General features: G+C 48.4%; 2 protein-coding genes across 11 annotated transcripts in view; one reads left to right on the top strand and one right to left on the bottom strand.

Annotated features, from left to right (window-relative positions):
• Positions 1–8962, top strand: part of LOC125697643 (probable cation-transporting ATPase 13A5) — a 34600-nt gene extending 25638 nt beyond the window's left edge. For 4 of the 8 annotated variants that reach the window (XM_048955114.1, XM_048955111.1, XM_048955109.1 and 1 more), the window contains 3 exons: positions 388–476; positions 1038–1118; positions 1618–1818. In XM_048955114.1, coding sequence (XP_048811071.1) covers positions 388–476; positions 1038–1118; positions 1618–1812 — 365 coding nt within the window. In that variant the 3' untranslated portion in view covers positions 1813–1818. Of the gene's footprint in view, positions 1–361; positions 517–1037; positions 1119–1617; positions 1819–8893 lie in introns of those variants that run through there. The other 4 variants (XM_048955112.1, XM_048955108.1, XR_007378895.1 and 1 more) reach the window with 4 other exon arrangements.
• On the bottom strand, positions 2767–5513 carry PLAAT1 (phospholipase A and acyltransferase 1). 3 transcript variants are annotated; one of them, XM_048955117.1, is made up of 4 exons: positions 5483–5513; positions 4617–4822; positions 4138–4406; positions 2767–3842 (listed from the first exon to the last, which is right to left on the bottom strand). In XM_048955117.1, the coding sequence occupies exons 2-4, from the start codon at positions 4753–4755 to the stop codon at positions 3741–3743; spliced, it is 510 nt and encodes a 169-aa protein (XP_048811074.1). In that variant the 5' UTR covers positions 4756–4822; positions 5483–5513; the 3' UTR covers positions 2767–3740. The 3 variants fall into 3 exon arrangements, with proteins under 3 accessions (XP_048811074.1, XP_048811073.1, XP_048811072.1); XM_048955116.1 differs by lacking the exon at positions 5483–5513 and adding an exon at positions 5291–5386; XM_048955115.1 differs by lacking the exon at positions 5483–5513 and having other exon boundaries at positions 4617–5205.
• Positions 8963–11346: the final 2384 nt, after the last annotated feature.

Genomic DNA, 11346 nt, shown 5'->3' with positions numbered 1-11346 from the left:
TGAGAGAGCAGGATCTTGCTTAACCTTGGCAGAGCTGGTTTCGCTAGTTTTTTTTGGCAATAGGCTGGTCCCAAACTCATTTCACAGAGCCCTGATCGCCTGCAGGAGAGAGGGGACGTCAGAAGGAATCTGCTCTGCAATACCAAATCACCTGGGTGAGAAAAGCAGTATAGGTAGGGAGGTTTGCAACAGACCGCTAGGGAATAGCTCAGCTAGGTTTCAATCCCATAGGTCTTCTAGGCACAGCACCCCCTCAAACAAATAACACTACAAATGTACAGGCTAGCAGCAATACAGCACTAGTGTTTGGGACTGCCATGAGTGTATCTGAAGAGTCCACCCACCAAATCCCCTTTCCCAGGGCCACCCATGCTCTTGTTTCTCCAGATGTATTTTCAGCCATTCTGACCCTCCAGCTCGCTGTCTGCCTCTTCCTCTTCCTTGCTGACATGGATGCTGTGTACAGTGGCATGCAGGTAAGTGAAGACAAAGACAGAACATGCATTTATTTTTTGTTTTGCTGGATCTTTACCTATGCACACAGCACAAGCTACAGGTATGGCCACACTGGAAATGAACTCACTGGTTTGACGTTGCCTGGGCATCTCTTTCAAATTTCTGTATCATCCATTCAACAAGGGCTTGATTGATGAGGCAGCCCTCCCCTCCAGACTGCAATGGGCAGAAGAAAAAGTGCTTTGTTTCTTGCTGAGCTGTTCTTCCTAACAAAAAAACACAACAGCACAGAATGTGGGTTTGCATGTAGGAGGCTGCAGCTCTCTGGAATATTTGAGCTCTGAATGCTGATCTGCTGGTGTCTGTCTCAGGGTCAGTGGTGATGTGAGGCAGCTGCATGCCATGGGGAATCTGGCATCAGCCCCTCCAAATCTCTGTGACAAGGAATTACTGTCACTGCCTACGGACTTCTCCATGCTTGCCATCGAGAAAGTATTAGTCAGCCTCTCCAGTCATTAGGAACAGATGCAAATCTTGGCAGGGCACTCAAACTTAATTGCTGCTCTTGTCTTTTCCAACAGTTTCTTTGCACTCCTGTGATCTGGAGAGTTTATGTCCTACTGATGCTCCTGGTCACCTTCTGTGTATCTTTTTTTACAGAGGTGAGTGCATTCATTTACTCTCTGTTCCCAGCAGTGAGCGGCATCTGTTCAGGACTTTCTTCCTCTGTTAGCAGCCATATTCTTCCTGCAGAAGCACAAACCTTAAGCTTTTTTTCATTTTTTCTCCTTTTTCCTTATTAGTCACTGTGTATCAATCAAATCTACGTGATAGAGCACCTGATAGAAATGACTTAGCCCACACGTCTTAAGCTTGTAGAGTGTGAGCACTGTTACGCAGCTGACACAAATGATGCTTTGTGGGTCAGAGATGACTGTGCCACTCTGGGTGGGAGCATGGAGTTGCATCCAGTGGCAGGTATTGTTGCCTGCAAGGCAGCAAGCATGCAGTGTCCCTCACCACAAGAGGAAAGTGCAATACCTGTACTGAAAAAGGATTGCCGTGGCTCACACAGGGAGTTGAATGTATATCGGGCTGGCACATGTCAGAGGGGCTGGCTTTGGTCTCCTCCCACTAATGCTGTGCTGTGTCACTCTGCAGGATGTTCTCCTGCAGAACAAGCACCTCTGGATGCTGATTAAAACCTGCGTTGGGTATCAGTCCAAAAGCCAGTACCGAAAGTGGCAGCAGATGCTGCAGAGGGATCCGAACTGGCCTCCTGTGAATACCAAGGACTTTGCAGCAAGAAGCACAGCTGAGGTTTACATTAACCCCAGCTATGAGCACAGGGACTAGGCGAGAGCCTGCAGCTGGGCACAGGGCTGCCTTGTCCCCGCTGACCGGTCCTGTTCGCATCGCTCCACAAGCACTGGGCTTGGATTCCTGTGCTCTCTGAACAAACCCCTCCATTCAGAGGCAAGCTAGCTGTGTCCTGGAATAGAGGCGAGGATTATTCTTTCTCTTGCTGCTAAAATAACAGCTTTGACTCTGCTCCATGGCAACGGTAGCTCTTCAGCGTTGCCAGCACCTCCTACAAAGGCTCAACAACACCGAGCACAGCGAAGCTATGACTGCTGCTGCTCCAGCACTTAGACACTGCTCCACTAAACCCTGTCACTGCACCCATGGGGCTTGATGACCCAATTAGTGACCTAACCTTGACTGCACCACGGAGCACAAGAGCAACTGCAAAATCCTGCATTAAATGAAACTGCAGCTTCCAAGCAAAATTCCACTTACAAGGCAATTCTGGTTTTCTTCCATTCTGGAATGAATTTCAAATGTGGGAGGGTGCACATGCTGTCCTTACTTCACCCTCCCTTGCCAGATTTTGCAGACACAATGTGCTGAGCACAGGGAAAATTTCAGCTCAAGCACTGCAGCAGGCTGGAGCTGGGCTGGGATATGCACCCAGGGAATGAATAGCTGCCTCTTTACCCAAATTTAGTTCTCTCTTGGGTGCTACGTGGCACTGCTGCTCTCAGGGCACACTGGGTGGAAAGTTGCACAGAGCTGCTTGTTTTATCCAAGTCACGCCAAGAAGGAGAGGTTAATGTGCACCGCTGCTCTTCAGTTGCATCGTTCAGGAAGCTGAGCCAGGCTGGGCTTGTTCTCATCTTCATATTAATCAGACACTTCCTAAGTTTAGCCTTGAAAGATCTTCTGACTACATTTACAGGAAAATAGAACAGGGCTTCCAGGTTCTGTTACCAAGAGCCCAGTTTTATTTCAATACATTTTCCATGTTAAAAAACAAACAAACAAAACAACCAACAATATTATTTCATTGTATTAACTACAAAATATGACCAGAAGGCTTGGCTTTGTTATTTCAAACACTGAAACAACCATTGTTTAAAAAAAGCTTCTGGTCCAGTTATATACATGGTGAGAGCAGACAAAAATAGCAAGCTGCTTACTGACAGCTCTTGCTCCCCTCTCTTATTTCTCCAGAATGCTGCACGTGGTGAAGGCACAGTTAGATTTCATTTCTTATATGCAACCTGCAAAAAAATACAGTTCCAAACATGCAAGCTGAACACTCTCCATGAAGAGTCATAAATCACACTTCCACTCAAAACCTTTCTCCTAGGATGAGTTGCATGCCAGCTTTGTGCTCAGAGACAGTGAGACTTTGTAGGCATGGAGATGTTATGCAGCTCAACCTCCAGGTGTGGGACGTGGGCTGTGCTGTCCTGCTGGATGGGAGAAGACTTGTGCTGGAACAAGGGTCTGTCATGCTGGTCACTGCAATGGGCCCAGCTCCAGGCACAAAGACTGCCCTGAGATGCCCAGAGGCTTTTCTTTATAATCATAGAACCGTAGAATCATTATGGTTGGAAAAGAGCTCTATCATCATCTATCTAGTCTCGCACGGGCCTCTACAGCAGTGCTGCTGCATTACTTCTGGTAAGCAGATAAAAACAAAAAAGGTTAAAAACAAGTAAAAATGCTCCTTCACACAGGTTAGGAAAGGTTATTCATAGAAAGCCCACAGGATGCATTCTGTAAAAACAGTTTATGTGCCAAAACCCTCAGCAGATCCCTGAGGCGTGAGGATAATTTGCTCGTGAATGCTGCCAGACATTGCTGGTGATGCCATGACAGCAGCTGTAGCAAACAGACTGGGGCTGCCCTCTGAGAGAGGCACTGCTGGGAGTAAGGGCACAAACCACCCTGTGTCGCCAGCAGCTCCTGCCTGGCATCTCCTGCCCCGTGGCCTCTCAGTACTGCCTCTCTCGGCTCCGGCTCCGCAACAGGCCCAGCAGAGAGAAGGCACCTGCAGCCGCCGTCACAAACCCGATGGCACTGATGGCTCGGTTGGCCTGCAGAGGGAGAGCAAAACATAGGCACATGAATGAAGAGCAGGTAGAGCTAATCAGGGCAATGAAATGAGTAAGCGATCCCATGCCTTCATCCTTGTGCTGAACAAAAGCAGTACCCCAGCCCCAGGGAGCCTCCTGGTTCAGAGTATTTTGTGAGCCTGTGATGATTTGGACCCCAGCCCAGGGGCTGTACTGTCCCCATGCACAGCTGGAGCTGTGCCACAGTGCACAGACACACTAAGCGTCTCCATGCCAACCCCACAAGGATGGACCCTGGGCAGCATGTGTTGCCTACCTGCTCAGAGACCCCCTCGCCATAGCGGAGCAGTGTGACGAAGTGCTCACAATTGTTTCCCAGCAAGTCGTAGGACACCTCCTGGTTGATGAGGTACTCAGCACGTCGGATGATCTCCTCCAGAGGGAGGGGAGCGTAGGTGCCATCGTACTTGTTGTTGATGCGGTAGGTGTCGTTTCCCACCACCTCCTTCAGAAGCTGCATCCTCACCATGGCCTTTCGGCTGAACACCGACTTGGCGCTGCCAAATGTGGCTGGTGGTCCCTCCTCTGGGGAAGGCACAGGGTGAGTCAGGCAGGTCCCACACAGCCTGGCCACGACCCCAGAGAGCTTGTCCGGCCTCTGGAGATACCACCCATGGGGTTTGCAGCCCCTATCCTTTCCTCTCTCCCATCCTGGAGCTGCCATTTGGGGCTGACCACCTGCCCCACAGTGCTCTCAGTCATCCCAAAGCACCCACCCCACCTCACCAGCCTTACCCACAGGTGTTACGTTGATGATGTACCCATCTCCCAGGTAGAGAGCCCAGTGCTGGTATGCTGGCCGAAAGATCTCAATCAGGTCCCCAGGCTGGGGATCTCCAGGGTGGGCAGCACTGAAGCTCTCATTTGCTGCCATCTTGCAAAATCCAGCTCAGGACATTCTTCTCTGGCTGGGCAGCCCAGGGCAAGGCACAAGGGGAGCTCTGGGGTACACAGAGGTTGTTTGCTGGGGGCTGGCATGTCAGGAGGTCATTAGTGCCTGGCACTTGCAGCACAGGCAAATGACAGCTGGCCGCTGCTGTGCTGGATGCTGTTTGCAGGGCCTGGCTGTGATCAGTGTGCTGGCAGAGGGCAAGGAATGAAATCCACCCTTGTCCTGCTGAGCAATTGAAGCAAAAGGGTAAAGCCATCGTGGGTCAGCAAGAGCTCCCAGCACTCACCCCCATCCCATTGCTCTCTGCTGGGGTCAGGGGGCCGAGCTGCCCCCCCTGACAAGCCCTGCTCCCATTGAGGCTCTCCCCAAAACAGCCCCCCCCGGCCGGCTCCGTCGGGCGGTGGCAGCCGCTCTCGTATACCGGCGGGGCCGCGGTGCCCCAGGCTGCGGGGCCGCATCCTGCTGCAGGCTCCGGCTCCCGCTCCCCGCCCGAGCTCTCCCCACTCTCCCCGCTCACCCCTGCGTCCGTCCTGCTGCTGCCGCGGCCCCGAGCAAGCCCGGAGGCGGAAGCCGTCCCGATCCCTGGCTCCTCCCGGCCGCTATAAATAGCGAGGAGAGGGCGGCTGACTGCTGCCTCGCGTTGTTGCTGAACCCGATGGCCGGGTATGCAGCGATCCTATGGGGAGAGGGGTAAACGAGCATCTCTCACCAGGAGTCCTCCAGAGAAGGAGTGGCGGTGCGGTGCTGTGCGGTGCTGTGCGGTGCTGTGCGGTGCTGTGCGGTGCTGTGCGGTGCTGTGCGGTGCTGTGCGGTGCTGTGCGGTGCTGTGCGGTGCTGTGCGGTGCTGTGCGGTGCTGTGCGGTGCTGTGCGGTGCTGTGCGGTGCGCTGCCACTTGACTTCTTTGCTGGCAAAGGGAAGAGACGGAGGTGGAGCTCAGAGCCCGTCCCAGTTGCCGTTTTAGGGCAAAGACGTCAAGGATGGCTTTTCATGTGTCTTTGTGTTGTGACCCAGGGATTTCCTCCAGGTGTAGGAGAGCGTGGCCGTGCCCAGCACGTCCTCTGAGCCGAGCGGTGGGAGAGTGCAGCTGTGGCCAGCCCATGGCTGTTGCCAGAAAGGAAGGTTCACCGCCAGCAGGTGTGTGCTCTGAGTGAGCTGAACCAAGCAGGAGATTTAATGCCCAGTGTCAGGAGAACTGATTGATTTGTAAGATCTGAGTAGCGTCAGATTTGCCATCTTTCTGGCTTCTATTAACAAGAATTAGAAAATTCAGTGAAGCACTGCATTGCAGTTCTGCTTTCTTTACTACCCCCTTTCAAGTCTGAAGCTCTTACAAGGCTTTGCAGTGGAAACTCGAAGCAATTCCTACCTTACTGAAATAGCAAAGTGTAACCATGGAAACCCTGAAATCTGCTTCACCTGTGTACAGATAGGCTGCATTACCTGGGAAAAATGGAGCTGTGATCCTGCAGGGTGTGGGGTATCCTGTGCTCCCAGCAGCTACGACAGGAAGTGAGCACAGTCAGCAGCTCTCAACATGCACAGAACTGCACTGTTAGCAAGTACAGGAGAGCAATAGGAAGCTGCTGCTGAACAGGCAGGAAAGCCGCCTTTAGAAATGTGGTGAAATTGCAGCATGACGTTGGCAATTTGTTTGTAGACAGGTAGGTCCCTCACACTGATTCATTCTCATTATGTAGTGAGGCTGAAAGCCCCTTTCCATTCACATTCACTCCTCAATGGCTGGGCTGTGTATGTATGGACAGCTGGTATGTTCTTGAATGGACCCAAGCAAAATGCCTTTTGTCCACCTGACTGCCCATGGGGATTACAAGTGCTTTTCTGGCTAGCAGTGCTGAGGGAGGTTGAGAAGCAAATATTTGGTAGAGGAGTAAAATGAGGTCTTTGCAAGAAGGAGATAAGGGGCGGCTGAAGGAAGGGGCTTTGCTGAAGGCAAGGAAGCTCTTGTCTGACATATTTCCTTATCTCATGAGACCATGCAGAACTGCTGAGCAACAACAAGTGAACTTAGAGCAGGGAGAGATCATCACAAACAATACCTGGGCACTCAGAAAGGTTAACAAGCAGTAGATTTGGTGAGGGGAGACCACTTGAAGCCCCACCGATCCATTTCCAGAGTATTTTAAATCTCAAACTGCACATGTGAAGTAATGATGTATAAATAGTGTAACTCAGAGGAGCTGTGTGTGCACTCACTGCCATCATCCACAGACCAGGAACTGAACCAGAAATGTGGCTGAAACCCAAGGTGGTCATCCTGACCTTTCCTCTACCTCTCTCCATCACTCCCTTCCCTCACTGTAGGTTGTTCAGCCCTTTGTAAAATAATGAGGTTAACTAGCTTCTCCCAAAATAGCTGCTGCCATCAATAAAATTTTTAGTCAATTGTTCCTTGTGTCTAAGAGCTTCACTCGTGCCACTGGAAATTTGCTCAGGGCTTATACAATGCCTAGGCAGAGCTTCTGCCCCCTAAGTGGTGTTGGGACATTGGATTAACACTGAAGATCCAGCCTGTCCAATGCAGGAGCACAGGAACAGCAGCAATATCCTGTTATATCTCAGTGTGATGTCACATGGTTTGGGATATTCCTTTGCTCATTGGGACCAGCTGTCCTGGCTATTCAACCTGCCAGCTTCTGGTGTGCTGCAAGCCTGCTCTCTGGCAGGGCAATGTGAGGAGCTGAAAAGACCTTGACTTTTGTAAGCACCATTTGGGAATAACTAAAGCATTGGTGTTTTATCAACATCGATTCCTTCTCCTTCTCCTTCTCCTTCTCCTTCTCCTTCTCCTTCTCCTTCTCCTTCTCCTTCTCTTTTCCCCACAAATCCAAAAGATAGCACTATAGGAGCTGCTCTGATAAAAATCAGGTCTATCTCAGCCAAAATCAGTACAATGCCTAAATCTTGCCACAAACACTTCTGATATTCTACTACTGAAGGGTCCTTAGTGGAGTCCAAGCCTGAGCTGATGCAAATCTCTAACCACATCTGTAAGTGTGACAGCTTAAAAGTTTGCAAAGACCTCAAGAGAACTTTTGACAGGATTTCATTGTTGATGTAGATTTTGTTGCTTGCCATTAGCACCCACAGGCAAGGGCCAATGGCAGTCCTCATTCTTGTCCACTCCAGACAGACAGCAAGGAGGCTGCTGTCACTCCAATAATTACTTCTTTCAGACTGGCACGTCCCAGTGGGATGCATGGAGTGAGTTATCTGTTATCAGATCAGTTTGATATTGTCTTATTTTTTCTTTTCTCCCCAATCAATCAATCATGCCTTGACAAAAGAGCGGAACTGTTTCCAGCTCAGTCATCTGTTTCTCTCCTGTTTAAGTATTTGGGTATGGTGGTGTCATGACAACCTGCTTGAGATGCTATCATTAATTCTGACCTTGTCAGTCTGCTGCTAGTGCCTCTATCAGAGGTATGGATGTGATGGTGTGCAGCACAACTGTGCTTCTGAATTCAGCCTGGACTTAATGTTACCTCAACAGCCTTTGTGGACAATACAGTGTATAATGTGAGTTAAGACTTACTTCAGTTTGAGTCTGCAACATGAGAGCTGAGATATATTCCAGATGAAAAACTTCAGAAGCCTTCAGTAAATGCAATTATTTATTTATTATTTTGAAAGTGTTGGAAATATTATTAAAAATACAAGAGCAGAAAGCAATACATACGAATTGGGAAAAACAAAACAAAGCACGCTAACTACAGGTATGTACTTCGGGGTTCATCTTGGTCAAATGCAGCATTCACCACGTAGCCATGATTGTGTTCACGTACTCCACCACCTGATGTATCCTCAGACTTGTGCAAAGATGAATTCTGTGCATTGATATTTGCATCTGCCTTTCTCCTCCTTCTGTACACAGACAAAACAAACAAACACCAACAACCATCTTTAATTTCTTATCTGCAATGGGAGGTCAAACCGTGGTGTGAGTGTGCATGTCAGACCCTGAAGAATCCCGAGTGTTGTGATAGGGATGCGTATGCCTTATGTGATAGGAATGGAACCTCTTCATTCCTGTAGAAAAAAGCTTTCCCTCATAGTCCTCAAATGGTATCTTGAATGCTGTACTTCTTTTTGTTTCTGCAGGTGTGGGATAGCAGGTGTGCGGACGCTAAAGTGAGTATGTCTTGCCCTTGCTGAATGTAGCAAAGCCAGGAATAGTCTTACCTGAAGAGATACACTGTAGAGGTGATGAGAATGACAACAGCAACCACTGCTACTGTAACTCCAACAGCGATGGCAACTGTATTGCTCTGAGAATTGCTCTCTGGGATACTGGTGTCATCTGAAGAAGAAATGAGCCCGGTCACTGTAAGTGCTAAGAGCACTGAGAACCAAAGGATCTCCTCTATTTCAAGTGTGAAACTGCACTCTGTGGAATCAGACGTGCTTGTCTGCTTGATTTATATTGTGTTCTCTGACTGAACTGGCTTTCTGGAATGGTGTTAGACCAAGGTCCTGTATGCTCTGCAGAGCCCTGCTGCCATGCTTTCTAGTATCAGTTTGCTGAGGGATCTGCCCCCTTCTTTCTGTTTGAATGTACTAATATTCTACTAATACAGACCTGACCACCCAGCTTGTGGTACAAGGCCCAGTTTCTACCTGAAGCAACAGTGTCACTGACTTGGTAGGAACCTGTACTGGAATATTTCTAGTGTCAGCTTCCACTCTGCCTGGGACTAAAACACAACCTGCCCTTGAAAAGATGTGATGAGGTCCCAGACAGATCTGACACCCCCTCCCACTGAGTTCCTTATTGATTCACAGCATGGAAATTAAGAGCCAGCTCAGTCTTCTCCATAATGACACACCTCTTTTTTTTTTTTTTTTTTAAACTAGTGGTGTGTGTAATTCAGGCAGTGAAATCCAAACTAATTTTATTACCCATCCTTTCAATGTTGCAGCTTTGTCCTGTGTACAGCTCTGTACATTCACAGTAGTAGCTGTCAGAGGTGCCGTTGGTTATTTCAGAGCAAATTCCATCATTCTGGCAAGGACTTGGCATACATGGTCCAGCTAGCAAAAAGGAAGGAGAAAGGCTTGAGAATCTCATGTAATCCAGCCCTGAGAGAATTGCTCTTGGTTAGATTACACTGCTACTGCTGGACATGCCCTGTATTTTAAGGTCTGCTATTTGTTTTGTGTTTGATAACAGGAGTATGGGAAAGAAACACTTTCTATGACAAAACATCAGAGAAAGTTCTCCAGTAATCTTATTAAGTCAGCTTATTATTTCTTCTGCTCAGACTGCTGCAAATAGCCCAGACCCAGATACATCCTATAAGCAGTAACTCAAGACTTCTTAGCAGTGAAGGTTTAGTGGTTCACTTACTCCTGTAGCACCCACGAGTGTAGTTTGCGATGTTACAGATTTCATCAGAACCACATGCTATGTTAGTGCAGGTGACAGTGGAGCTATCTGTGCACTGGCATTTCTGGGAGCAGTCATCAGTGGTGAACTCTTCTCCAATCTGGAAGACAGCAGATGAATGTTAAAAAATATTAAATATCAGTATCAAAAACATGAGTGTAACACTAGAGCCCCATGCTACTCTGATTCTTCTTGATGAAAGACAACATGGCAGATCTCTCTTTTTTGTACTTTGAATACAGAAAGCAAGCAAGCAGTTCATTAACCCAGTTCCTTGAAACTCAAGGAATATTGATGAAAGTTCGAGGTGTGAGATCCTAGCCCCAGGTTGGGCACATGGACAAACAACAATATCTAACTGTTGCTGGAGATAAAGTAGCAAATGCATCATGTTGTGCCTCCAAGACAATGTGCAAAGCTGCCATGTGTCACTTCTCTGGCAAGCCCCATTTGTTTAGAATGTCTACCTCCTCCCATAACGCCTTCTTTACTTGCTTTAGGCTTTGTCTATATCAAATCTTCACTGCCAAAACGACTACAGAGCTTTTTATCCCACAGCTGGAAGTGTGGGATCTCTGGATTCCTCAGAATCCAACCTCGCTGGGGTTCTCTTCATGCTGCAGCCAACATTACAGACTCAGCCCCTTCTGTGCCACTCTTCACTGAAAGGAGAGGGACCATGGTGTCCAAGAGAATTTTTCTATGACTGGTGTATTATACATTTTAGAACCTATTCTGGCTGTTTACAGTAATAAAGGTGAAAAATTAACAAGGAGGTCAGAGTGTAATCATATTCTTCCCCCAAGTGCCTGCAAAGTATTCTGACAGGCAGGGTTTCAGAGGCAGACTGAGCAACGCATTCTCTCTTCCCTACCTCCAGAGACCAGAATATTATTAAATAAATTGCTCTTTGTTTCAAAGTTACATGCTGAGGAGAACAAAGAGATTATCAAAATAATTAGCACAAGAAAATATTGTTTAGCACTGCAGGGGCTGTCTGGCCTGCTGAGACATTGTACCTCATAATATTTGTCAAGGTATGTGCAGCCACATTCTCTGTAAGGCACGCAGTCAGAGTCACTTAGAATGTAGCCAGGGAGACATTCACAGCCTTCAACACAAGGCGATTCACACTCGGAGGGGCTGGTCATGTCGCTGCAGGATGCTG

This window comes from Lagopus muta, chromosome 9, assembly GCF_023343835.1.
Source record: "Lagopus muta isolate bLagMut1 chromosome 9, bLagMut1 primary, whole genome shotgun sequence".
NCBI lineage: Eukaryota > Metazoa > Chordata > Aves > Galliformes > Phasianidae > Lagopus > Lagopus muta.
The sequence above is the reverse complement of the archived record's forward strand: the minus strand, read 5'-3'. Positions and strand labels throughout refer to the sequence as shown.